This window comes from Kogia breviceps, chromosome X, assembly GCF_026419965.1.
Source record: "Kogia breviceps isolate mKogBre1 chromosome X, mKogBre1 haplotype 1, whole genome shotgun sequence".
NCBI lineage: Eukaryota > Metazoa > Chordata > Mammalia > Artiodactyla > Physeteridae > Kogia > Kogia breviceps.
This window is the reverse complement of record NC_081330.1, coordinates 381349-407181: the sequence shown is the minus strand read 5'-3', so window position 1 is coordinate 407181 and position 25833 is coordinate 381349. Positions and strand designations below refer to the sequence as shown.

The 25833-nt window shown below is 37.0% G+C and overlaps 2 protein-coding genes across 5 annotated transcripts in view; one reads left to right on the top strand and one right to left on the bottom strand.

Moving 5' to 3' along the window:
• The window catches only part of CLIC2 (chloride intracellular channel 2), a 28665-nt gene extending 16589 nt beyond the window's left edge, over positions 1–12076 (bottom strand). Inside the window, exons 1-3 of the mRNA XM_059051288.2 lie at positions 11745–12076; positions 4835–4944; positions 4587–4712 (exon numbers count right to left, since the gene is read on the bottom strand). Of these exons, the coding sequence (XP_058907271.1) occupies positions 4587–4712; positions 4835–4944; positions 11745–11801 (293 nt within the window). The 5' untranslated portion in view covers positions 11802–12076. The remainder of the gene's footprint in view (positions 1–4586; positions 4713–4834; positions 4945–11744) is intronic.
• Positions 1–25833, top strand: part of LOC131748925 (protein eva-1 homolog C-like) — a 218116-nt gene that overhangs the window by 22481 nt on the left and 169802 nt on the right. The window lies entirely within an intron of this gene.

Below are 25833 nucleotides of genomic sequence, written 5' to 3'. Positions count from 1 at the left end.
ATTTTATGGCATCCAACAGGTCTGTTAGTCTCTGCTAATTTTCTTTCTTTTCCTTAGACTGGATACTCTCAATTAACTTATGTTCAGTTTTGCTGATTCTTTCTTCTGTCTGTTCAAATTTGCTATTGAACCTTCTAGTGCATTGTTCATTTTAGTTGTACTTTTCAACTCCAGAATATCTATTTGATTCCTTTTTATTATTTTTATTTTTATTGATATTCTCTCTTTATTGAGACATTGTTTTCTTGGTTTCCTTTAATTCTTTGTCCATGGTTTTCTTTAGCCATCTAAACATATTTAAGACAGTTGATTTAAAGGCTTTGTCTATTAAATCAGGGTCTGGGTTTCCTCAGGGACTATTTCTATTAATTTCTATTTTTCTGTGAATGGGCCATACATTCCTGTTTTTTTTTGACATGCCTTATATATATATATTGAAAACAGGACACTTTAATACTATAATGTGGAAACTCTGGAAAAGAGATTCTTCCCTTCCCTTCCAACAAATATGGTTTGTTGTTGCTTTTTTGGGGTGTTGTTGTTTATTTGTCTAGTGAATTTTCTGAAGTATTTTTGTAAAGTCTGTTCTTTTCTTGTGTGTGGCCACTGAAATCTTTGTCTCATTATCTTTGGTCAGTTATTGATTTGACAGATTTCCTTAAACTCCTGGAAGCAAAACAAACAAAGAGACAAACAAACAAACAACAAACCAAGGGGAAAAAAGCTCTCCCGGTGTTTGTAAGCTGGCTCTGTGTTTGGGTACTCCTTCAATGCTTAGGTATGCAGTTTATAATTCTGCCTTAGCCTTCACTTTCTACATGTGTGGTGTCTGAAGTTTAGCCAGAAGTGAAAGCTTAAAGTCTTCTCAGGTTGTTTCTTCTGAGCATAGGTCAAGACTTGGGCATGTGCTTGGACTTCTAGATTCCCTAGAATACATTAATTTAAAGCCCTTATTCCACTGTCTCCCAAGAGTCTCAGCCTCTTTCTTTTTAATATAAATTTATTTATTTATTTTTGGCTGCGTTAGGTCTTCATTTCTGCACGCAGATTTTCTCTAGTTGCAGCAAGCGGAGGCTACTCTTCATTGTGGTGCATGGGCTTCTCATTGCGGCGGCTTCTCTTGTTGCGGAGCATGGGCTCTAGGTGCGTGGACTTCAGTAGTTGTGGCTCACGGTCTCAGTAGTTTTGGCACATGGGCTCAGTAGTTGTGGCGCATGGGCTTAGTTGCTCCATGGCATGTGGGATCTTCCTGGACCAGGGCTCGAATCTGTGGTCTCTGCATTGGCAGGCAGATTCTTAACCACTGCACCACCAGGGAAGTCCCATCTCAGCCTCTTTCTTTGCAGACTTTTCAGTTTGTCTATTGCTTTCTCCAAGTTTTATTCCTTACCCCATGTGGCAGTGGCTAATATATTTGCTTCAAAACGCCTTCCATGAGTGACAACAGGGAAGCTGCCTCAGCCCTGAGGAAGCTCCAAAGCAGGTGAAAAAAAGGCAAACCCTTGAGCCAGTCCCTCAAGGTGCCACCAGATCAAACCACACAACCACAGTTATTTGAGAATAAGGTCCATATCCTGTCCTCTGGTACAAGCAACCTGTTTCTGAAATGTGGACTGCTCTCTTTAAGGCTTCTAAAGAGCTGAGTAGTTGAGGATGGTAACAGGGTAACCTAAAATGCCACAGGGCTCTCTTACTGAAATTTTGCTTCTTTCTTCTTCATTAAGAAACCCCAGGCTGCTTGTAAATTTTTGGTTAGATTCCAGAGTTCTGGCAAAGTTGATTCTGACAGCTTTTGCTGGGCTATTAATTGTTATTATGGAGGGATGACATTTTGGAGTTCCCTACTCCACCATTTTCATTGATGTGGGTATCTAACAGGTTTTAAAATTTTAGAGGAAACAAAGATTATATGGAAGAGCTCTTGTATTTAGCAATGTGGCAGGCTAAATAACCACTCTGGAGGACCTTGTCAAAAGAAAGTTCATTTTAGCATTGTTTGTAACACCAAAACTTGGAAAAAATCTTCCAGCTATTTCTCCAACAATGGCAACTATTATGAACCAGAGATTTTTATGTATTATCCTATATTTCCTTTTAAAAATGGTAGATTTTATTCCAGCTATCCAATTCCTGCTCCACCACTGACTATTGCGTGTGTCAAGCAGAAGGTGGAAAGAACTTGTCTTTTAATTTATTTGACTGTTCAACCATTAATATCTAAGAGAGATGTTGCGCATCACTCAAAGATCCTGGACTTTGAACTGGATGCAGTAACTGTAGGGGACTTGGGAGTTATCCCTCTTGGGAGTAAGTGTGTTCCATGTATGGGAAAAAGGATACACACATTTATTTGGATGATCAGAGGGGCAGAATGTGGAAGATAACACAGTTATGTACCACTTTTTCCCTCTCTCTCTCTCCCTCTCTCTCTGTCTCTCATTAACTGAATCTTATTTTGTTAGGGATGGTAATACACCTGGATGAAAACTATGTTTCCTAGCTTCCCTTTGTACTTAGGTATGACTTTGTGAATTACTTCTGAATAATGAGATGTTAATGGAAATTGTTGAATGTGGCTTCTGTGAAAGCTCCTTAAAGCTGACTTGCATCTTTTGCCCTTTTCCCTTCTCCTTCTTCCTGTGTGGGAGTTAGATCCGTTGCCTGGAATTCCAGCAGACATATTGTCACCATGAATTAAACTTAAGACTGGAAAACTCACCTGAAGAATGGCAGAGAAGAAATATTAGATAGAGCCTGGGTCCCCAGTGAAATTATGGAGCTGTCATTCTACCCCTACAATGCCTCATTCTTGGTGTCTTATTATGTAAGAAAAATAAAACCCATATTTATCTAAGCCACTACGTTTTGGGTCTCTAGCTATCAGAGTTGAATGCAATCCCTAAATGATACATAAGCTAATAGAAAATGAGAAGAATTTGACAAGGTAATTCACAGAACAAAACCAAATGCTCAACCAACATGTGTAAAGATGTTCTAATTCACCTATTATTCAGGGAAATGCAAACTAAAGTATCAATCAACTACACCCGTCAGGTTGTCATAAATTTTAAAAGAGTGATAACGCATAGTATTACAGATATGTGGGAAAAGTGTATACTTATACACTGATGGATAAAGCAGTAAAAATTTTAAAAGATATATACCATTTGAATTTTACTCCTGGAAATCTATTCCACAGGAATAAAAACACCAGTACATAAGGACATATGAGCAAGGATGTTATTTATAGCACTGTTTGTAGTGGTAAAAAACTGGAAGGAAAGGGAATTTGTTATTGTGGTTATATGAACATAAAAAAGGGTATGGAAAGATAACACAATAGATTTTTTCACTAGTTAACCTTTGGGAGCAAGAAAAGATTGGAGAGAAGATGGTTTGAGGGGAGGCAGTAGTAGAGGAGGATGGATGAGGAGAAAAGAACAAAATAAGACTCAGTACTTGGAGCTGGTGCTTAAAATATAAGAAGCCACCAATAATGGATGAAAGAGACATAGTATAGGCACACAGAAAACAATCTAAAATAGTATCCCTAATTTCTTAGGTAGGAAGAATTTTGGACCCATAGAACCTTTTATTTATCATATGTATGTGTAATGATTAAGATGTTATTTTTATAGCAGTTTTAAGTTTACAACCAGACTTCTGACCAGTGAAAACTGTGGGATAATAAATGAGTGACATTTTAAGACACTGAGTTTGTTGCACAGAAATAAAAAATGAATACAGTAGGCTTATTGTTTCCAGATACTATCCTGGGTGGGCAGAGACATACAGCTGTCATTCAAGTGTAGACAGTGCAGTTATGGCCTCTGGCTAACTGTGAGAGACCTGTTTCCTGGTTTTCTTGTGTTGGGTATGTTCTATCTTCATGCCATCAGTGGTATAACGGACTAGTCCTGACCAGTCCTCATGGACTATACAGTGCTATTACCTCATGCCCTCGCTCCTAACCCACCATAGGTTTCTTCTCTATTTCTAGACTACAGAGAATTTACTTTCTTATTTTAAGCAAGCTATGCATTTTAAAAATAATTTGAAATATTATATTGAATGTCTGTGTATTTGAAGTTGAAGGGGGGAAGTTTATGTGTGATAGACATAATATTTCTCAACCTGTAGAGCTAAGAGATCAGACTGAATTAAAGGCTATTTCAAAACTGTAGACCTTCTGAGGACTCTACAATAAAATAAGTCTGATTTCTGTCAGTATAAATGTCCCCAAACCTCATTATGGATCAGATAACATGGATAAAATTAAATGTGGCCTAAATTTACTTGTCTTTCCTAAATTTCCAAGTCTATCCTTTGCCCATTCCTAATATACTACTTGCATCACATAAAGTTTTAATAGCTTTACATATGTTAAATAAATAATTATGTAGTAAAGTTTTCTAATCATACATGGAGTGATCGGAGGATCTTTCCAAACTTTTCTAGAAAGATAGCAAAAGAGAGGTCTGAAATTGAAAAATAGTTAGATGTTTAGAAGAATCCTCAATCTGCAATAAATAAGCCAATAAAATAGACTAGCTCAAGAACAAGAATATCCTGTAAAAATGTTGTACCTTGGAGGAGCCAGTGTGTGCTCTAGGAACTCCTCAATTTTAATGAAGTCTGTTTTCAACTCCTTGTTATATATCAGGAAGGGAGGATTGGTGCCTGGGGCTAAGTCCTTCAGCTCTTCAGGCTTCCTATTATTGAAAATAAGCAGAGTTAGGCCTCTAGATAAAGTACACATTATGCAAACACCAACATTGTATTGGTGTCTACTGATTTTAATCCCCAGAATGAAACATGTCCTGATTTGTCTTACCTGGTCATGTCAACAGTAGTCACATTGAATTTAACTCCTTTAAGCCAGAGGATCATAAAAAGGCGTTGGCAAAAGGGACAGGTTCCAATACTCTCCCCATCACTTCCAGCCTATTAAGATAAAGAAAGGCTTCATTCATTCATTTGCTCAACAAGTATGTATTGAGTGCCTGCTGGGAAATAAGCTAGTTGCTGGAGACAAAGTTGGAAGTCCTTAATCTCATGAATTCTACCATCTGTGGGCAGAGAGAAATAATGAAGCAAATAATTTCATTGTATGTAAAATTACCAGAGTGATGAGTACATAACAACACAATGCTGACTAAAGACTATGTTCATTTTCCATTTTCATAGATCCTGCCAAATTTCCTTCTTGAAAGGTATATTCAGTATTTTCATTGGACCTTTGATTTCCTTATTCTGTGACTTGTTTGTTCACGACAATTTTATATTTTTCTATTAAGGTGATGACCTTTTCCTTATTACTTTGGAAAAATTACTTGTATACTAAAGATACTAACTCTTTTTGATAATGTTACATGTAATTTTTAAACAATGTCTTATGTAAAATTAAAATTTTACATAAAATCTTATATTGTTTTCCTTTATGAAATCTGGTTTTTCTGATCTGCTTACACAGCTGTTATGTACATCAAGATTGCAAAGAAAAAAAATTACTTTCTTATTTTGTTTTACTATAAAGATGTTCTCTCATGTTTTTTTTTTTTTTTTTTTTTTTTTTTTGCGGTATGCGGGCCTCTCACTGTTGTGGCCTCTCCCGTTGCGGAGCACAGGCTCCAGACGCGCAGGCCTAGCAACCATGGCTCACGGGCTTAGTTGCTCCGCGGCATGTGGCATCTTCCCGGACCAGGGCACGAACCCGTGTCTCCTGCATCGGCAGGCGGATTCTCAACCACTGCGCCACCAGGGAAGCCCTCTCATGTTTTCTTCTAGTAACTTTACGGTTTCATTTTTGCATTTGTTTCATCTATTTAGAATTTATTTTGGCATAAGGAATGTATTGGGACTCCAGCTTTATTATTTTTATTTTATGATTTTACAAATAGTTAATAGTTGTCTTAACACCACTCATTTAAAAATTCATCTTTTGCTCAACATAGAAAATTATTAGAGAAAGGCAAATCAAAACTACAATGAGGTACCGCCTCATACTGGTCAGAATGGCCATCATTAAAAGTCTACAAATAATAAATGCTGGAGAGGGTGTGGAGAAAAGGGAACCCTCCTACATTGCTGGTGGGAACGTAAATTGGTGCAGCCACTATGGAGAACAGTATGGAGGTTCCTTAAAAAATTAAAAATAGAGTTACCATATGATCCAGCAATCCTACTCCTGGACATGTACCTAGACAAAACTATAATTTGAAAAGATACATGCACCAGGGCTTCCCTGGTGGTGCAGTGGTTGAGAGTCTGCCTGCTGATGCAGGGGATACGGGTTTGTGCCCCGGTCCAGGGGGATCCCACATGCTGTGGAGCGGCTGGACCCGTGCTCCGTGGCCTCTGGGCCTGTGCGTCCAGAGCCTGTGCTCCGTAATGGGAGAGGCCACAACAGTGAGAGGCCCACATACCGCAAAAAAAAAAAAAAAAAAAAGATACATGCACCCGTATGCTCATAGCAGCACTATTTAGAATAGCCAAGACATGGAAGCAACTTAAGTGTCCATCGACAGAGGAATGGATTAAGAAGATGTGATATATATATGTGTATTATATATATATATCCATTATATATATAATGGAATGTTATATATAATATACATATATAATGGAATAGTATATATATATAATATGTTTTATATATATATATATATATATATATATATATATAATGATGGAATACTACTCAGCCATAAAAAATGAAATAATGCCATTTGCAGCAACATGGATGTACCTAGAGATTATCATACTAAGTGAAGTAAACCACATGAAGACAAATATAGCTATGGCATATATGTAGACTCTAAAATATGACACAAATGAACTTATCTATGAAACAGAAACAAACTCATAGACATAGAGAGCAGACTGTGGTTGCCAAGGGGGGCAGGGTATGGGAGAGGCATGGATTGGGAGCTTGGGATTAGTAGATGAAAACTATTATATATAGAATGGATAAACAACAAGGTCCTACTGTATAGCACAGGAAACCATATTCAATATCCTGTGATAAACCATAATGGAAAAGAATATGAAAAAGGATGTGTGTGTGTGTATATATATATATATATATATATATATATATATATATATGTATGTGACTGAATCACTTTGCTGTACAGCAGAAATTAACACAACATTGTAAATCAGAGACACTTCAGTGAAAAAATGAGCACATCTTACTTTATGTAAATTATACCTCAATAAAGTGTATTAACATGGGAAAGTTCAAAAATAAGAACAAAAAACCCCTCAAATAAATGATATTAAGCAGCGATTGCAGACGTTGCAATGACAAAGGTAAGGGTATAACCATGGAAGGGGGTGCCTGAGAGATTATGAAGAACAAGGTCACCGGAGGATAGAAAGCCAAGGATGTGAGAGGACAGAGTATTGGAAGGGTCATTTGTGTGGATATTAAAATCACCAAGAATTATGATAGGCATAGTGTTGAAGAGTGTGACAATGACCCAGGAAATAAAGTCCTTCAGAAGTAAGGGAAAGTGACCTGGGATTGGGAAGACTCCCATAACAAGGAGGGGTAGTGGTTGGTTTAGTCTGATTTTATGAGACAACCTAGATATTTGTCTGGATGGGAGAGATAGAATGGTCTGGAAACAAGAATGAGGAGCAAGGATATTTAAAGACACCTACCCCATCGTCACCCTCAATGGTGATAGAAATGAGGAAGAAAGGGGAGCCACTCCTTGAGAAGGCTATAGCTGATGTTGTCTCCTGAGGGGAGATCCAAGTTTTAGACACCTCAATCTCAACATGTCCCAAAGTGAATTCTTTCCCCTTTCTTTACTCCACACACTTACCTACTCTTTAGAGTTCCTAGTCCTGTGAATTGCACTGCTATCTACTTTGGATTTGTGAATGGTGTTCCCCCCAAATTAAAATGTTGAATCCCTGTCCCCCAACGTGATGGTAGTTGGAGGTGAGGTGTTTGGGAAGTGATTGGTTTAGATGAGGTCATGAGGGTAGAATCCTTACGATGGGATTAATGCCCTTATAAGAAGAAACCAGAGCTCTCTCTCTCTTTTTCTTTCTCTCTTTCTTCATCTCCCCCAACAATCATGCATATAAGGTCACAGCAAGAAGGCACCTATCTATAATAAACCAGGAAGAGAGTTCTCACCAGAAACTGACCAAGCTGACACCTTGACCTTGGACATAATTCGTATTTTTTGGTAAATTTTCCTTTTCCTAGCATTGAGTACAACTGAGGAAATAATGTCTATTGTTGCTCTTTTGTGGCATCAGGGAGTGAAGAGGTATGGGAAGAGGCAACCACTTTGGCAGCTGAATTTCTTTTGTAACAGAAGTCAGGCTAAAGAGCCAATCATAACTGGGGTTAGTCAATGGAAACTTGATTAGGCAGGAAGAAGAATGAAGTCTGATAATAGATACAGCAGGAAGGGTGGGTTGCCTTTGGCAAAAGGAAAGGCAAAACAGTGAGGTGTGGGGGAAATGCAGCACAATTTTACAGGAAAACTGATTTTTTTCTGTTTATAATAATGCTGATTTAAAGTGCCACTACACAAAATATATGAATATACAATGGAGAAAAGACAGGCTCTTCCATAAGTGGTGCTGGGAAAACTGGACAGCTACATGTAAAAGAATGAAATTAGAACACTCCCTAACACCATACACAAAAATAAGCTCAAAATGGATTAAAGACCTAAATGTAAGGCCAGACACTATCAAACTCTTAGAGGAAAACATAGGCAGAACACTCTATGACATAAATCACAGCAAGATCCTTTTTGACCCACCTCCTCGAGAAATGGACATGAAAACTACCACGATGTGGTCATTCACCAAAACAACTTTTTCTCTTTGCGTTTGTGATCTATGTTTCTAAACATGAAAAATAGTAATGGCTGGAACATCTGACATTTATTGAATGTTTACTGTGTTAACAACTACTGTGTCTTACAAATTTACTTAATGCTTACAATGAAGATAATCCTGTGAGGTATGTTCTGTCATTACTCTTGTTTTACAGATGAGGAAATTGAAGTTCAGAGAAGCTGACTTGCTAGACACTACACTCAGCTAGACAAGAGTTGATGACCCATACACTCTTCTCATGTAGCTAATCCAGGACTGTCTACTCCACAATCCACACTCCTTAAACACTGCTTTCTCCCATCTAATAGTTTTATTGGATTTTTTATTAATCAGTCTTTATAATAGTCTTTATGATAGTCTAAGATAATTTGAAAATGGTCTGAACCTTCAGAGAAGAGTATCATCTCTTTTTCTATTTTACATTTATCAATAAATACAAAAATATTACATTCAGGATTTTGGCCCAAATGTTAGAGTCTATAATGTTATGTACAAATCTATGAAAACTTAATTTTAGACTGGTAGAGAACACATGAACAACAAACCAATAAGATAAACTCTGCATTTAGAGAAAACAAAATGTGTTCTTTTAGAAAATCCTTTGTTCTTAGTTCCTGGATATAAATCTTGCCCAAATCATTCAGAGTTGAAAAGCAATGTTTTCACTCACTCCATGGAACACATGGGGGTGTGTGATATAAATTCTTAATTGTGTCAGGAAAGGACTTACTTTCTTGTAGGGATCCCATCAGTGGCGTTGGGAAATTGTGGTAGAGTCCCCAGACATAGCTGGGGAAATTACAGACTCATTTAATCTTTAGAAAGATACCACATTATAAGGGAGATACAACTGGTAAACAGTAGTGCTTTTTAAATTTTCTTATTAACATTTTCACCCCTCTCAGTCCCTATTCCCCCTCTTCTATGAAACTTCTAGAGATCTTTGGAATCCATCTCAAAGCAAAGCAAAACAAAGACCCAGATCAGATGATACTAAAGGTTCTTCCGGAAAATCTGTGACTTGTATCAATGTCATTAGATAAGCTAACATCTAGAGGATTTCATCTAATGAAATTCTGGGAAATGTTACTAAAAAGTGTGCCAAATTGAAAACAATGAATTCAGATTATGCACAGCTATTTTAAGGGACTGGAATCTTGACCCTGCCATTTACTAGCTATGTGACCTTAGGCAAAGCTACTTAGCTACTTTTTGCTTTAGTTTCTGTAACCATAAAATAGGGTTAATAATAAACCACTTAGCACAGCCTCTGCCGTAAGTACTCAATAAATGATTAGGTTTTTAACCTGAAAGTTATTATTTAATTTAACATTTGCTCATCCAATGTGTGATTTCCTAACTTCCCTTGTCTAGATTACCACCCAAATTATGGGAAGTCTATGAAGATAAACACACAGATCAATGCCAACAACTGGTTAGAGGAGTTTGATTGGATTGAATAAACAAGTTTAGACAAAAGAAACTAGTTACCCTATGAAGAGACTTATTACCTCTGGTTTGGAATTGGTAGTTATAAAAAGTCAGTTAGGAAGTTAAGGCTTACTTATGTTGCGTCTGAGCAGTGACATGTTTTGCTAGAATCCAGAGATAGGAGAAGTAGCTCTTATGCCCCACAGTCAAGCAAACACTTACTTGGATTGTTTTGCTATGCAGGAATTCAAGAGTCTCCTATAATTTTGAAAAGGCTGGTTAATTATGTCCTTGATGTATATATGTGACCAGTTGTCAAATATTTTAAAATTATTGTAAAAGTATTACTTTGGCCAACAGATGTTTAACCTAAAATTTGGTAAGCACACCTTATTTTATGCCTTTGTAGGCCATCAAGAGGTGTTGTAGTTTTAGAGGCAAGTTACTTAAACCTTATTTCCTTAGCTTACTTACCTAGAAATCATGAGGACAATATTACTAAAGTTTTGAGTACTATTACCACCACTACTACTGATGATACTACTTTACTACTATTAACCTATCTTCTAAGTTGTTAGGACTAAATGAGATAATATACATAAAGTGTTAGAAAAGGGTTAAGCATGATATAAGAGTTTGTTATTATTATTACCATCCTGAATACTTCCAATAGTCAATGAAAATATAGAGAAAAATAGTTAATATAAGCAAGGATTTAGGAAACTATGTAATTTCTACTTGGAATAACCCGTACAAAATTGTTTCTTTTCCTTGATGAGCTAATTTAGAAACACATGTTCCATTCTCCTGCTTTAGGGATTTTCCAAAGGGCTTTTCTGAAATGTTAAGACATTAAAAAAAAAAAAAAAGCCAAGGCAAAATGCCTCCTACTCATACAACAGGCACACAGACTCCTGGCTTTTTTCTCCTCTAGTGTTCATTTGACCTTGCTGTGATGTTCATCCATTGTGGGAGACTTTTAGAAAGCTCTATTTGGACCATGTGTGGGAATGAGGCTCTCAGGCCATTCTTGGCCCTCTCTTCCCCACATTCAGGCCTTCTAAAACATATCTCATGAAACACAGAATGTGAGAACTGGACAGACTCCTTTATTGTACAGATGGAAAAACAAAGAGGGAGGGAGGGATTTGTCCAAGGTTACATAGGAAGTCACTAATAATACAATTTACTTGTTCTAACTACCAGCCAGTCTAGTTGTCTTTCCACCATATCTTCTTGCTTTTTTCAGATGGGATGTTTTTCTATTGTTATATAAGAGCAGCCAAACACCCAGGTATTCTTCTAGGACTCAGAGTAGGTATAAAATTACAAAATTATTTCCTATCTCTAGCTGAAATGTTGACTTTAAAAAAAAAGCTGAGGTCCAGTGTCAAGGAATAATACATTCTGTATGCTCTCATTATAGCTAGAAAACTTACCTTCACAAAAAGCTCAATTTCAGGCTCTGCTTGACTGCTGGGCCTCGGGTCTGCCATCTTTCTGTTTTTATTGCCAGTTTTCAGCCCCCTGCCTTCTGTGCAGTCCACAGTACTCACAGATTCTTTTCTTCCAGTTTTATCCAAAGGCTTAAATGAAGGTTGTGCTTTAAGAGGAAAGTCCAGCTTGTAATAGTCAGAGCTGGGCTAGTCTCTCTTCAAGAGGTGCAGAAAATTCTAGATGCCTGAGAGCAACTCTTGAATTCGTTTTCTTTCTTCCTCTTGACCTAACATTTGAATCAAGGAGGAGCCGATGGCGTGTGTATAAACTGGCTGGCTAGAAGGGCGGGGGAGTTTCCAAAGAGGCTTCAATGCTATGAGTCAGCAGAGAGAAACACGTACACACAAACACACACATGCAGTTTCAATATATCAAGCAGACCAGATGTTCTCTAGAGCTTCCCTTTGAATCCTGGGCTCCATGCCCAGAAAATGGCCTCTTATGCTGTTCTTGTAATCTGACAGTAGCAAAAAATCTCTTCCAGGAAAAGGCCACAAATGACTCGGGTTTTAGCATTGAAAAGGATGTTTATCTAATGACACTGTCTAAACATTGGTTTAAAAAGAAGTGGGCTTCCCTGGTGGCACAGTGGTTAAGATTCCGCCTGCAAATGCAGAGGGGACACGGGTTCAAGCCCTGGTCCAGGAAGATCCCACATGCCGCAGAGCAACTAAGCCTGTGTGCCACATCTACTGAGCCTGTGCTCTAGGGCCCGTGAGCCACAGCTACTGAGCCCACGTGCCACAACTACTGAAGCCTGCGCGCCTAGAGCCCGTGCTCCACAAGAGAAGCCACTGCAAAGAGAAGCCCACACACCACAACAAAGAGTAGCCCCCCTCGCCGCAACTAGAGAAAGCCCATGCACAGCAACGAAGACCCAATGCAGCCAAAAATAAATTAAAAAAAAAAAACAGTGCACTTCATCAAATGTCTACACCCTCAATTCTACTGCCGACACAGCCAGATTTCCCTTCTAGGTTGCAACTTTCACTTCTCTTCTATAATCAGGGAATGTTTGATGGGTTGGTTGAGTCTAGGGGCATCTTTTGTGTGTCCCACCTCATGCTCTATTTCTGGGAAGGGTGGACTGGGAGGGATCACTTCCTGGTTTGGGTATCTATATCAGGAACCGCAAGCAGTTCTGTATCTCTGCTTGTCAACCCTGGGAACAGCAGTAAAGTATCCAAATTGATCACTCACTGTCTGCAGTGTTTCTGGCAGCTGTGTTTTCTGCCTGCCAGGATGCGGGGGGTGGTGGAGCGGCGGGTCCTGGATTAATAAACCCCCTCGGATGGGAAACGTCTCTTTCTGCTCGGAGCCAAAGTGAACATAGACCCACCAGTTGGGCACCATTGTGACCCTCTTTCTACAACACCAAACGTCCCCCATGCTCATATGGGCTGTACATGTACCTGCCATTGTCCACGTGTAAAGAATTTACAGGGTGAGAGGCTTTGGGCAAAACCTGGGCTCTGCCACAGCTGCAGGGTTTAGGCAAGGAGTGGCCACCGGTATGAATGTGAGTGTTCTTCAAGGTGTGGGACCTGCTGATTTCCCAAATGGTCAGTAGAGTGAGAGGGAAATTCTGATGGACATCTGCTGAGCTGACCTTGTGGGTGAGTATAGGACTGGCCGTTTGGCAGGACCTGGTGGATGCGTTGGCCATGTTTTTACTCTGTTCATTCATTCTTTCACTCCAAAGACAATCAATGAACGCTTACTCTGTGCCAGGATGCTGATCCGCTCACAGAGATTAGCAGCACGGGAGGACAGTAAGTTTGAGAGGACAACAGGAACTCATCTGGAAGCACGTTAAGTGCGAGGCATCCTCACTCTTCCCCGTTCCCAATATCTAATCAGTACAAACTCTTGTCGCTTCTGCATCCTGAATCTTTTTTAAACCCATCCACTTCTCTTTGCCCCCCCACTGCTACTCAGAATTCCAACCCAGCAACTTTCTTTTTCTGTTAACTTTTTAAAGTTTTATTGTAAAAGACCCAAATCCCCGCTTGACCCTCAGCCCTCACGGGAAAACCACCATAGCCACGGCAACAACGACAGCATCAACAACATACAGCAGCCCAGTGAGCTCTGTATGACCCCTAATAAATTGTGTCAATCGACACAAACTTTATTTTCTCTACTTCCCAAAGCGTTTTTAAAATTTTGTATCGAGATATAATTTACACGCCATAAATTTGACTCATTTCACGTGTACATACAAGGATTTTTAGTAAGTTTATCGAGTGGCGCAACCATCACTACAGTCCAGTATTAGATATTTCCATCACCTCGATGGCACCTCTCTCTTGCCCATGTGCACTTAGTCCCCATTACCACCCTAGCCCCTGGGAACCACTCATCTGCTTCTTGACTCTATGGCTTTGCCTCTTCTAGACATTCCACATAAATGGAATCACGCAGTATGCAATCTTCTGTGACTTGCTTCTTTTTACTTAGTGTGACGTTTTCAAGGTTCATCCATGTTGTAGTGTGACTCGGTACTTCGTTACTTTTGATGGCCGAGTAATGGTGTATAATATATGTATATACCACCTTTTGTTTATGGACATTTGGGTTATTTCCACCTTTTGGCTATTGTGAATAAGGCTGGTATGGACATTCACGCACAAGATTTTGGGTGTACGTATGTTTTTGATCCTCTTGGGTAGGTACCTAGGAGTGGAATTGCTGGTCATATGGTAACTCTATGTTGAACTCTTTGAGTAACTGTCAAACTATTTTTCACAGTGGCTGCACGATTTTACATTCCCACCAGCAGCATATGAAAATTCCAGTTTTTCCACATCCTAGCCAATACTTGTTATTTTCTGCTTTTATTTATTTTTTTTATTGTAGCCAGCCTAGTGGGTTTGGAAGTGGTATTTCATTGTGGTTTTGATTTGCATTTCCCTAATGATTAATGATATTGAGCATAATTTCATGTGCTTATTGGCCATTTATATATCTATTTTGCTAAATATCTATTCATGTCCTTTGCTATTTTTAAATTCGATTCTTTGTCTTTTCGTTATTGAGTTGGAAGAGTTCTTCTGGAGACTAGACCCTTATCAGATATATGATTTGCAAACATTTTATCCTGGTCTATGGCTTGTCTTTCAATTTTCTTAACAGTATCTTTTGAAGAGCCAAGGTTTAGAATTTTTATAAGGTCTAATTTATCAGTTCTTTTCTTTTATGAACTGTGTTTTTTGGTGTTGTATTTAAGAACTCTTTACCTAACCCAATGTCATGAAAATTTTTTTCCTCTATTGTCTTCTGAGACTTTAATACAGTTGTCTCTCAGTATCCATGGGATTATCCATGGAATTAGGGTCCCCATGGATGCCAAAATCTGAGGATGCTCATGTCCCTTATATAAAATAGCATAGTACAGTTGGCCCTCCACATCTGCAGATGCAGAAGCTGTGGATTCAACCAACTGCAGATCAAAAATCCTTATATCTCTTACATTTAGGTCTCTGATTCATTTTGAGTTAATCTTTGTGTATGGTGTGAGGTAAGGGTCTAAATTCCTCTTTTTGTATGTGGCTATCCAATTGTTCCAGCACCAATTGTTGAAAAGACTATCCTTTCCCCCATTGGATGTCGTTGGCATCTTTGTCAACAATAAATTGACCATAAATATAAGGGTTAATTTCTAGATTCTCTGTTCTGTTTCATTGATTTATATGTTTACCCTTATGCAGGTACCATACTTAATAACTGCTTTATAGTTGGTTTTGAAATCAGGAAGTAAAAGTCTTTCCACTTTTTTTTCTTTCTTTTAGTGTTGTTTTGGCTATTCTGGGGTCTTTGCATTTCCGGATAAATTTTAGGATCAGCTTATAAATTTTTGCAAAAAAAGTCTGCTGACATTTTAAGGACTGTGTTGAATATATACATCGACTTGAAGAGTATTTAATCTTAACAATATTGAGTTTTAAAATCCGTGAACGTGAAATACCTATCCATTTATTTAGATTTTTTTATCTTTCCTCAACAATATTTTATAGTTTTCACTGTACTAGTCTTGCACTCCTTTTGATAAATTTATTCCTAGGCATTTCATGTTTTGATGCTGTTATGAATGAAAATATTTTAATTTCATTTTTGGAATGGTCACATTAGTATATAGAAATAGAATTGATTTTTTAAAAGGAAATTTTTGTTTTGAAATAACTTCAGGTTTACACAAAAGTTGCAAAGATAGTACAGAGAGTTCTCATATTTTCCTCACTCCGTTTTTCTTACCATTGACATCTTATATGGACATGGTACAGTCAAAAACGATAAGAAACCCACATTATTACATTATTAACTAAATTCCATACTTGGAGTTCACCATTTTCCCACTAATGTCCCATTTCTGTTCCAGGATCCCTTCCAAGAAATGACATCACACTTCATCACCATTTCTCTATAGTCTCCTCTCATCTGTGACAGTTCTCACTCTTTCATTTTTTCTTGTGATATTGGAAGTTTTCAAGTACTGGCCAAGTATTTTGTAGAATGCTCCTCTATTTGGGTTTGGTGTTTTTATCATGATTAGACTGAAGTTATTGCTTTGGGGAAGAATACTCTAAAGATGAAATGCTCTTCTCATCACATCATCAGGGGTTACATGGTATCAACATGACTTCTCACTGGTAAGGTTAAACTTCATCATCTGGCCAAGGCAGTGTTTGCTGGGTTACTTTATGTAAAGTTACTATCCCCGCCTTTTCCATACTCTATTCTTTGAAAGCAAATCACTAAATCCAGCCCACACTCAATGCTGGGGAGGGGAGGTTAAAGATTTACCTCCTGAAGGGCGTTCTAACTACATAAGTTATTTGACCACACCAAAATTACAACTATTCACAGAGCAACTATTGATGAGAATGACATGAAGACTAGCAGAGAAGATCTGAAAGGAGGAACCACAACTACATGGGTAGAAGGGGTGAAGATGTATGTGGTATAGTCAAAACCCATACCCTCGTGGTAGGCAACCCACAAGTGGGAGGATAATTACAACTACGCAGCTTCTCGCCAAGGACTGAGGGGGTCTGAGCTCCACATCAGGCTCCTTAGTCCGAGGGTCCTGTGCCAGGAAGACAAGACCCCAGAGCATTTGTCTTTGAAGGTCAGTAGGGCTTACTTTTGGGAGAGCCAGAGATCTGAAGGAAATAAAGACTTCACTCTTAAAGGGTGAACACAAAATCTCACATGCTCTGAGACCCTAGGGAGAAGCAATAATTTAAGAAAAGCCTGGGATAAATCCACTTGCTGATCTTGGAGAGTGTCATAGACATAGACACTGGCAGCAACCATTTTGGGGAGCTCATTCTCAAAATGGATCACAGACATAAATATAAAATGCAAAACTATAAAACTCCTAGAATATAACAGGAGAAAACCCAGATGACTTTGGGTATGGTAAGGACTTTTTAGATAAAACACCAAAGATGACCCATGAAAGAAATAAGTGATATGCTTGATTTCATTAAAATTTAAAACTTCTTTGTGAAAGACCCTGTCAAGAGAATAAGACAAGCCACAGACTGAGAGAAAAATATTTGAAAAGGACACATCTGATAGAAGATTGTTATCCAACATATACAAACTGTATATACTTTGGTGTGCATCCTTTGGGTGTAATGTCTGTGTCTTTATTTTTTTGCATGTATATGTCCAGTCATTTCAACATCATTTGTTTAAAAGAGTATTTTAGTTCCATTGTCTTTTCTTTACTCCTTTATCAAAGATCAGTCAACTATATGTATTAAAATATATATATTGTATATAATAACAACAAATATTTATTGAGACCCAGTGCACTCCAGTCTTCTGTTTATTTGATTAGTCGACTATATTTTTGTGGGTCCATTTCTGGGCTCTCTGTTCTATTCCATTGATCTATTTGTTTATTCTTTCACCAATACCACACTATCTTGATTACTGTAGCTCTATAGTAAGTCTTCAATAGAATAATGTCAGTCTTCCAACTTTGTCCCTTTCCTTCAATATTGTGTTGGCTATTCTGAGTCTTATGCCTCTCCATGTAAATTTTAAAACCATTTTGTTGCTATCCACAAAATAACTTCCTGGGACCATTGGGCTTTTTTATTAGGTTGTTCAGTTACTCACTAGCAAGTTTTAAGATATCTATATCTTAAAGAGTAATTTATCCGATAAGTGACATGAAAATATTTTTTCTATCTGTGACTTGTCTTTCCATTCTCTGAACAATGTCTTTCACAGAGCAAAAGTTTTAAATTTTGATAAAGTCCAATTTAAAGTCTTTTTGTCTTTTAAAATTGTAATGTCATACCTAAACATTCTTTGTCTAACTCAAGGTAATGAATATTTTCTCATATTTGCTTTTAGGACTGTTACAGTTTACATTTCACATAAAGGCATGTGATCAGTTTTGAGGTAATTTTTGTGTAAGGTATGAGGTAAATGTTGAGGTTCACTTTTTTTTGCATATGAATCTGCAATTGTTCCAGCCCCATTTGTTGAAATGATGATTCTTTCACCGCTGAACTGTTTTTGCACCTTTGCAAAAAATATTTGAGTATATTTGCATGGGTCCTTTTTGAGGTCTCTGTTATGTTCCATTGATGTATATGTCTGTTCTTTCTCAAATACTACACTGTCTGGATTACTGTTGCTTTATAGTTAATCTTGAAATCAAGAAATTTGAGTCCTCTGACTTTGTTGTTCCCTTTCAGAATTGTTTTGGATATTCTAGTACATTGTCCTTTCCGTAGAAATTTTAAAATCAACTTGTTAATATCTACCAAAACCATTATGATTTTGGTTGGAATTTTATTGAAACTATAGATCAAATTAGGGAGAACTGACATCCTAAGAATATTGAATCTTCTAATCCATAAACATTACCTAACTCTCAATTTAATTAGACCTTCTTTGATTTTTATAACTTTTTAAAATTGAAGTATAGTTGATTTACAATATTGTGTTGGTTTCAGGTATACAGCAAAGTGATTCAGTATATATATATATATATATATATATATATATATATATATACACACACACATATATTCAGATTATTTTCCATTATAAGTTACTAGCTGAGAAAACTGTACAACTTCATGTAAAAACATTCTCTAACACCATACACAAAAATAAACTCAAAATTGATTAAAGACCTAAATGTGAGACTGGATACTATAAAACTCTTAGAGGAAAACACAGGCACAACACTCTCTGACATAAATCGCAGCAATATATTTTTTGATCCATCTTCCAGAGTAATGGAAATAAAAACAAAAATAAACAAATGGGACCTAATTGAACTCAGAAGTTTTTGAACAGCAAAGGATACCATAAACAAAACGAAAAGACAGCCCACAGAATGGGAGAAAATATTTGCAAATGATGTGACCAAAATGGGATTAGTGTCCAAAATTTACGAACAGTTCATGCAGCTTACTATCATCAAAACAACCCAATCAAAAAGTGGGCAGAAGACCTAAATAGACATTTATTTTTATCATAAGTGGATTTTGAATATTGTCAACTGCTTTTTCTGCATCTGTTGAGGTGATTATATGGTTTTATCTTTTCTTTTGTGGATGTGATGTATCACATTGACTGATTTGTATATGTTGAACCATACTTGTGACCCTGAAAGGAATCCAACTTGATCATGGTGTATGATATTTTTTATGTATTGTTGGATTCAATTTGCTAAAATTTTGTTGAGGATTTTTGCATCTGTATTCATCAAAGATAGTGGCCTGTAATTTTCTTTTTTTTGTAGTGTCTTTGTCTTGTTTTGGTATCAGGATGAGGGTGGCTTCATAGAATGACTTTGGGAGTGTTCCCTCCTCTTCAATCTCTTCTTTGACTTTTTATATCAGTGTCTTATAGCTTGCCACATACATACCCTGCACATATTTTCTTAGATTTTTACCTCAGTACTTCATTTTTGGGTGCTATCATAAATAATACTGTTTTCTTATTTGAAATTCTAATAATTTATTATTAGTACATAAAAATTTAATTGTTTTTTGTATGTTGACCTTGTATTATGTGACCTTGCTGAACTTACTTATTAGTTATAAGAATTTTATTGTAGATTATTTGAGATTTTCTACATAAAGAGGGTTTTCCCCTAATATGTATGCCCTTTCTCTCTCTCTCTCTCTCTCTCTCTCTCTCTTTCCTCCCTCCCTCCCTCCCTCCCTTCCTTCCTTCCTTCCTTCTTTTTTTTCTTGTCTTATCTTATTGCACTAGCTAGGACTTCCAGTGCAGTACTGAATAGTTCTGAAAACATAACACCCTTGACTTGTTCCTGATATTAGGGGAAAATAATCTACTGTAGGTTTACATGGGTAGCACTTATTAGGTTAAGGGAGTTCCCTCTATTTCTAAATTGCTGATAATTTTTATTATGGATGGATATTGAATTTTTTACTATATTTATTTATTTTTATTTATTTATTTTTGGCTGTGTTGGGTCTTCATTGCTGTGCGTGGGCTTTCTCTCGTTACAGCGAGCAGGGGCTACTCTTCATTGCAATGTGCAGACTTCTCACTGTGGTGGCTTCTCTTGTTGTGGGGCAGGGGCTCTAGGTGCACGGGTTTCAGTAGTTGTGGTGCACAGGCTTAGTTGCTCCACGACATGTGGGATCTTCCTGGACCAGGGCTCAAACCTGTGTCCCCTGAATTGGCAGGTGGATTCTTTACCACTGTGCCACCAGGGAAGTCCCTGGATATTGAATTTTGCCAACGTTTTTTCTGCATCTATTTCTATGATCATCTGTTTTTTCTTATTTAGTCAAACAATATGGTGAATTATATTGATTGACTTTTGAATGTTGAACCAGCTTTGAATTCCTGGGATGAAACATACTTGACTGTGATCACTATCCTTTCTATATATTGCTAGATGTTATTGGCTAATATTTTAGTAGGAATGTTTGTATCTGTTCATAAGAGATATTGGTCTGTAGGGTTTTTTTTAAACATTGTGTGGTTTTGGTATTAGGATAATGCTGGCTTCATAAAATGAGTAGGATAGTGTTCTCCCTTCTGTTTTAGGAAAGAGATTGTGTGAAATTGGTATGTTTTACTTAAACGTTTGGTAGAATTCATGACTGAAACCATCTGACTTAGAGTTTTCATTTTTGAAATGTTCTTAACTACAAATTCAATTTCTTCAGTAGATGTTGGTGTATTGGGGTTATGTATTTTTCCTTGTTTTAAGCTTTTAGTTTAAGGACTTGGTCCATATCATATAAATTATCAAATGTCAGTTATCAAATATATAGGCATAGATTGTTTATAGTATTCCACTTATTATTGTTTTAATGTCTGTGGGTGAATAGTGATATATCCTGTTTCAGTCCTCATGTTGGTAAGTTGTGTCTCCTCTCTTCCATCTTTTTTTCTTGATTGGCATGGGGTTTTTCAATTTTATTCATTTATTCAAGTAATCATGTTTTGGTTTTATTGATTTCTCTATTGTTTTACTTTTTAATTTAATTGAATTTGGTCTAATTAAAATTAATTTTCTCAGGGCTTCCCTGGTGACGCAGTGGTTGAGAGTCCGCCTACAGATGCAGGGGACCCGGGTTCATGCCCTGGTCTGGGAAGATCCCACATGCCGTGGAGCAGCTGGGCCCGTGAGCCATGGCTGCTGAGCCTGCGTGTCCAGAGCCTGTGCTCTGCAATGGGAGAGGCCACAACAGTGAGAGGCCCACGTACAGCAAAAAAAAAAAAAAAAAAAAAAAAAAATTAATTTTCTCTTTTTTTTCTCTAGTTTCCTAAGGTGGTAGCTTAGGTTATTGATTTTATATCTTTCTTCTTTTCTTTTTTTTTAATTTTTAGATAAGATTCAGGGTTTTTTAACATCTTTATTGGAGTATAATTGCTTTACAGTGGTGTGTTAGTTTCTGCTTTATAACAAAGTGAATCAGTTATACATATACATATGTTCCCATATCTCTTCCCTCATGCACCTCCCTCCCTCCCACCCTCCCTATCCCACCCCTCTAGGTGGTCACAAACCACCGAGCTGATCTCCCTGTGCTATGCGGCTGCTTCCCACTAGCTAGCTATTTTATGTTTGGTAGTGTATATATGTCCATTCCACTCCTCTAAGTACTACTTTATCTTTTTTATTTTTGTAAATGAGAAGAGATTATGTTAAGGATGAAAAAATACCAAGTTTATCTACATATGGAAAAGATAAAAATGACCCATTCTGGTTTTGATATGCTAATCTGTCAGAGTGAAAAAAAATCACACAACTACATGCCCAGAAGCTTTATATTTTAAACTGATAAAAGTTAAATTTTCCTTTATGATTGATACAAGAATCTTTTGTTTTCCACTTCATAAGGAGACTTTATCCTTAAATGTAATATACTCTTACATGGCTAAAAGTACCTCTGTACATAGAGTATAGATTGTCATTTCTTTCATAATTCAAGGACACTTCACAAAAGCTGTATATTCAGGTCCTTTGCCCATGTTTAAATTGGATTTTTTTTTTGCTACAGAGTTGTATGAGTTGTTTGTTTTGTATATAACATATACTTTACTTATGTGTTTTGGATATTAACCCCATATCAGATAGATAGTTTCTGAGTATTTTCTCCTATTCCATAAGTTGCCATTTTACTTTATTGATTTCTCCTTTGCCTGTGGAGATTTTTAGTTTGATGTAGTGTCACTTGTTTATTTTTGCCTTTGTTGCTTGTAATTTTGGTGTCATAGCCAAACAATAATTGCCAAGACCAATATCAAGGATATTTTTCCCTACATTTTCTTCTAGGAGTTTTATAGTTTTAGGTCTTGTATTTAAGTCTTCAATCCATTGTGAATTAATTTTTGTGTGTGGTGTAAGATAAGAGCCCAATTTTATTCTTTTGCATGTGGATATCCAGTTTCCCCAAAACCATTTGTTGAGGAGAGTACCTTTTCTTCATTGAGAATTCTTGGCTCCCTTGACAAATATTAGCTGACCACATGTGTAGGGGTTTATTTCTGGGCTCTTGATTTTGTTTCATTGGTCTGTGTCTATTTTTATGCCAGTACCATACTGTTTTAATTTCTATAGTTTTGTAGTATAGTTTGAAATCACTAAGTCTGATGCCTCCAGCTTTGTTAGTGCTCAGAATTACTTTGACTATTTAGGGTCTTTTGTGGTTTCATAAGAACTTTATAATTGTTTTTTCTATTTCTGTGAAAAATTCCATTGGAATTTTGACAGGGATCGTGTTGAATCTATTGATGGCTTTGGGTAGTATGAACATTTTAACAACATTAATTTTCCCAATCCATGAACACAGAATACCTTTCCATTTATTTATGGCTTCAATTTCTCTCATCAATCTCGTAGTTTTCAACGTATGGATCTTTCACTTCCTAGGTTAAATTTATTCCTAAGTATTTAGTTACTTTTGATGCTATTATAAATGGAATTGTTTTGTTTATTACTTTTTCAGATATTTCACTGATTTGTATAGAAATGCAACTGATTTCTTTGTGTTGACTTTGTACCCTGCAACTTTACTGAATTTTGTTTATCAACTCTAATAGTTTTTTGGTGGAATCGTTAGGATTTTTGATATATAAGACCATATCACTTGCAAACAGAGACAGTTTTACATCATACTTTCTTATTGGATGCATTTTCTTTCTTTTTCTTGCCCAACTGCTTTGATAGGACTTTCAGAACTATGGTGAATAAGAGTGGTGAGGGGGCATCCTTGTCTTGTTCCTGATCTTAGAGGAAAAGCTTTGAAACTTTTACCATTAAGTATGATATTAGCTGTGGTCTCATCATAAATGGCCTCTATTTTGTTGAAGTATGTTCCTTCAATTACTGAGTTGTTGAGTTTTTATTTTAAAAAATTGTCAAACTTGGGGCTTCCCTGGTGGCGCAGTGGTTGAGAGTCCGCCTGCCGATGCAGAGGACGCGGGTTCGTGCCCCGGTCCGGGAAGATCCCACATGCCACGGAGTGGCTGGGCCCATGAGCCATGGCCGCTGAGCCTGCGCGTCCAGAGCCTGTGCTCTGCAATGGGAGAGGCCACAACTGTGAGAGGCCCGCGTACCGCAAAAAAAAAAAAAAAAAAAAAATGTCAAATTTAGTCAAATGCTTTCGAGTTGATAATATGATTTTTATCCTTCATTCTCTTAATGTGGTGTATCACATATATTTATTTGCATATGTTGGACCATCCTTGCATCTTGGGAATAAACCCCACTTGACCATGATATATGATCATTTAATGTGTTGTTAAATTCAGTTTGCTAGTATTTTGCTGAGAATTTTTGCATTTATATTCATTAGGGAAGTTGGCCTGGAGTTTTGTTTCTTCTAGTGTTCTTGTCTGGCTTTGATATCAGGGTAATGCTGGCTTTGTAAAATGAGTCTGGAGTGTTCTGCCTCTTCAAATTTTTGGAAGAGTTTAAGAAAGATTATCATTAATTTTTCTTAGTGTTTGGTTGAATTTATCAGTGAAACCATTTGGTTCTGGGCTTTTCTCTACTAGGAGGCTTTTGATTACTGATTCAATCTTCTTACCCATTATTTGTCTGTTTAGATTTTTTAAAAAGATAATGTGTACCTTATTTTATTTTTAATATTTCCCCAACCCCACAAGTCTGTGTTACTCCTCCCATGTGTTCCTATAGCACATTTAACTTCCCCTCTCATAGCACTTATCACAGTATAGTGTTTATTTATTTATTTATTTATTTATGGCTGTGCTGGGTCTTCGTAGCTGTGCTTGGGCTTTTCTCTAGTTGTGTCAAGCAGGGGCTACTCTTCTTTGCGGTGCACAAGCTTCTTATTGTGGTGACGTCTCTTGTTGCAGAGCACGGGCTTCAGGAGTTGAAGCACGCAGGCTCTGTAGTTGTGGCACACAGGCTTAGTCGCTCCACAGCATGTGGGTTCTTCCTGGGTGAGGGATCGAACCCATGTCCCCTGCATTGGCAGGTGGATTCTTAGCCACTGGACCACCAGGGAAGTCCTGTCTGTTTAGATTTTCTATTTCTTTATGATATAGTATTGGTAGGTTGTATGTGGCTAGGAATTTATACACTTGTAGGTTGTATGTTGCTAGGAATTTATACATTTATTCTCATTGATCCAATTTGTTCCAGTATAATTGTTCTTAGTGGCCTCTTATTATGCTTTGTACTTCTGAGGTATAAGTTGTGATGCCTCCTTTTTCACTTCTAATTTTATTTAATTGAGTCCTCTTTCTTTTCTTTTTCTTTTCTGGTAAGTATAGCTAAAGGTTTGTCAATTTTGTTTATCTTTTCAGAAAAACATCTCTGAGTTTCATTGATCTTTTCTACTGTTTTTCTGGCCTCTACTTTATTATTTCTGCTCAGATCTTTGTTATTCCCTTTCTTCTAACCTTGGGCCTAGTTTCTTCTTCTGTTTTAAATTCCTTGAAGTGTCAAGTTAAGTTGTTTATTTGAGAACTTTCTTTTTTCTTAATGTATTTATTACTTTAAATTTCAATCTCAGAACTGCTTCTGTTGTAGCCCATAAGTTTTGGTAGGTTGTGTCCTTATTTTTATTTGTCTCAAGATACTTCTTGTTTCCTTTTTTATTGAAGTATAGTTGATTTACAATATTGTATTGGTTTCAGGTGTATGGCATAGTGATTCAGTATTTTTACAGACTATACTCCATTAAAAGTTACTACAAGAAATAGCTATAATAACCTGTGCTATACAGTATACCCTTGTTGCTTATCTATTTTATACATAGTAGTGTGTATCTCTTAACCCCATACCCTTAATTTGCCCCTCCCGCTTCCATCTCCCCTTTGGTAACCACTGGTCTGTTTTCTATGTCTATGAGTATGTTCTGGTTTTGCATATGCTCTCATTTGTATTATTTTCTAGGTTACACATATAAGTGACATCATGCAGTATTTGTCTTTCTCTGTTTGACTCATTTCATTAAGCATAATATTCTCTAGGTCCATCCATGTAGCTGCAAATGGCAGAATTTCATTCTTTTTTATGCCTAATATCTTCTTAAT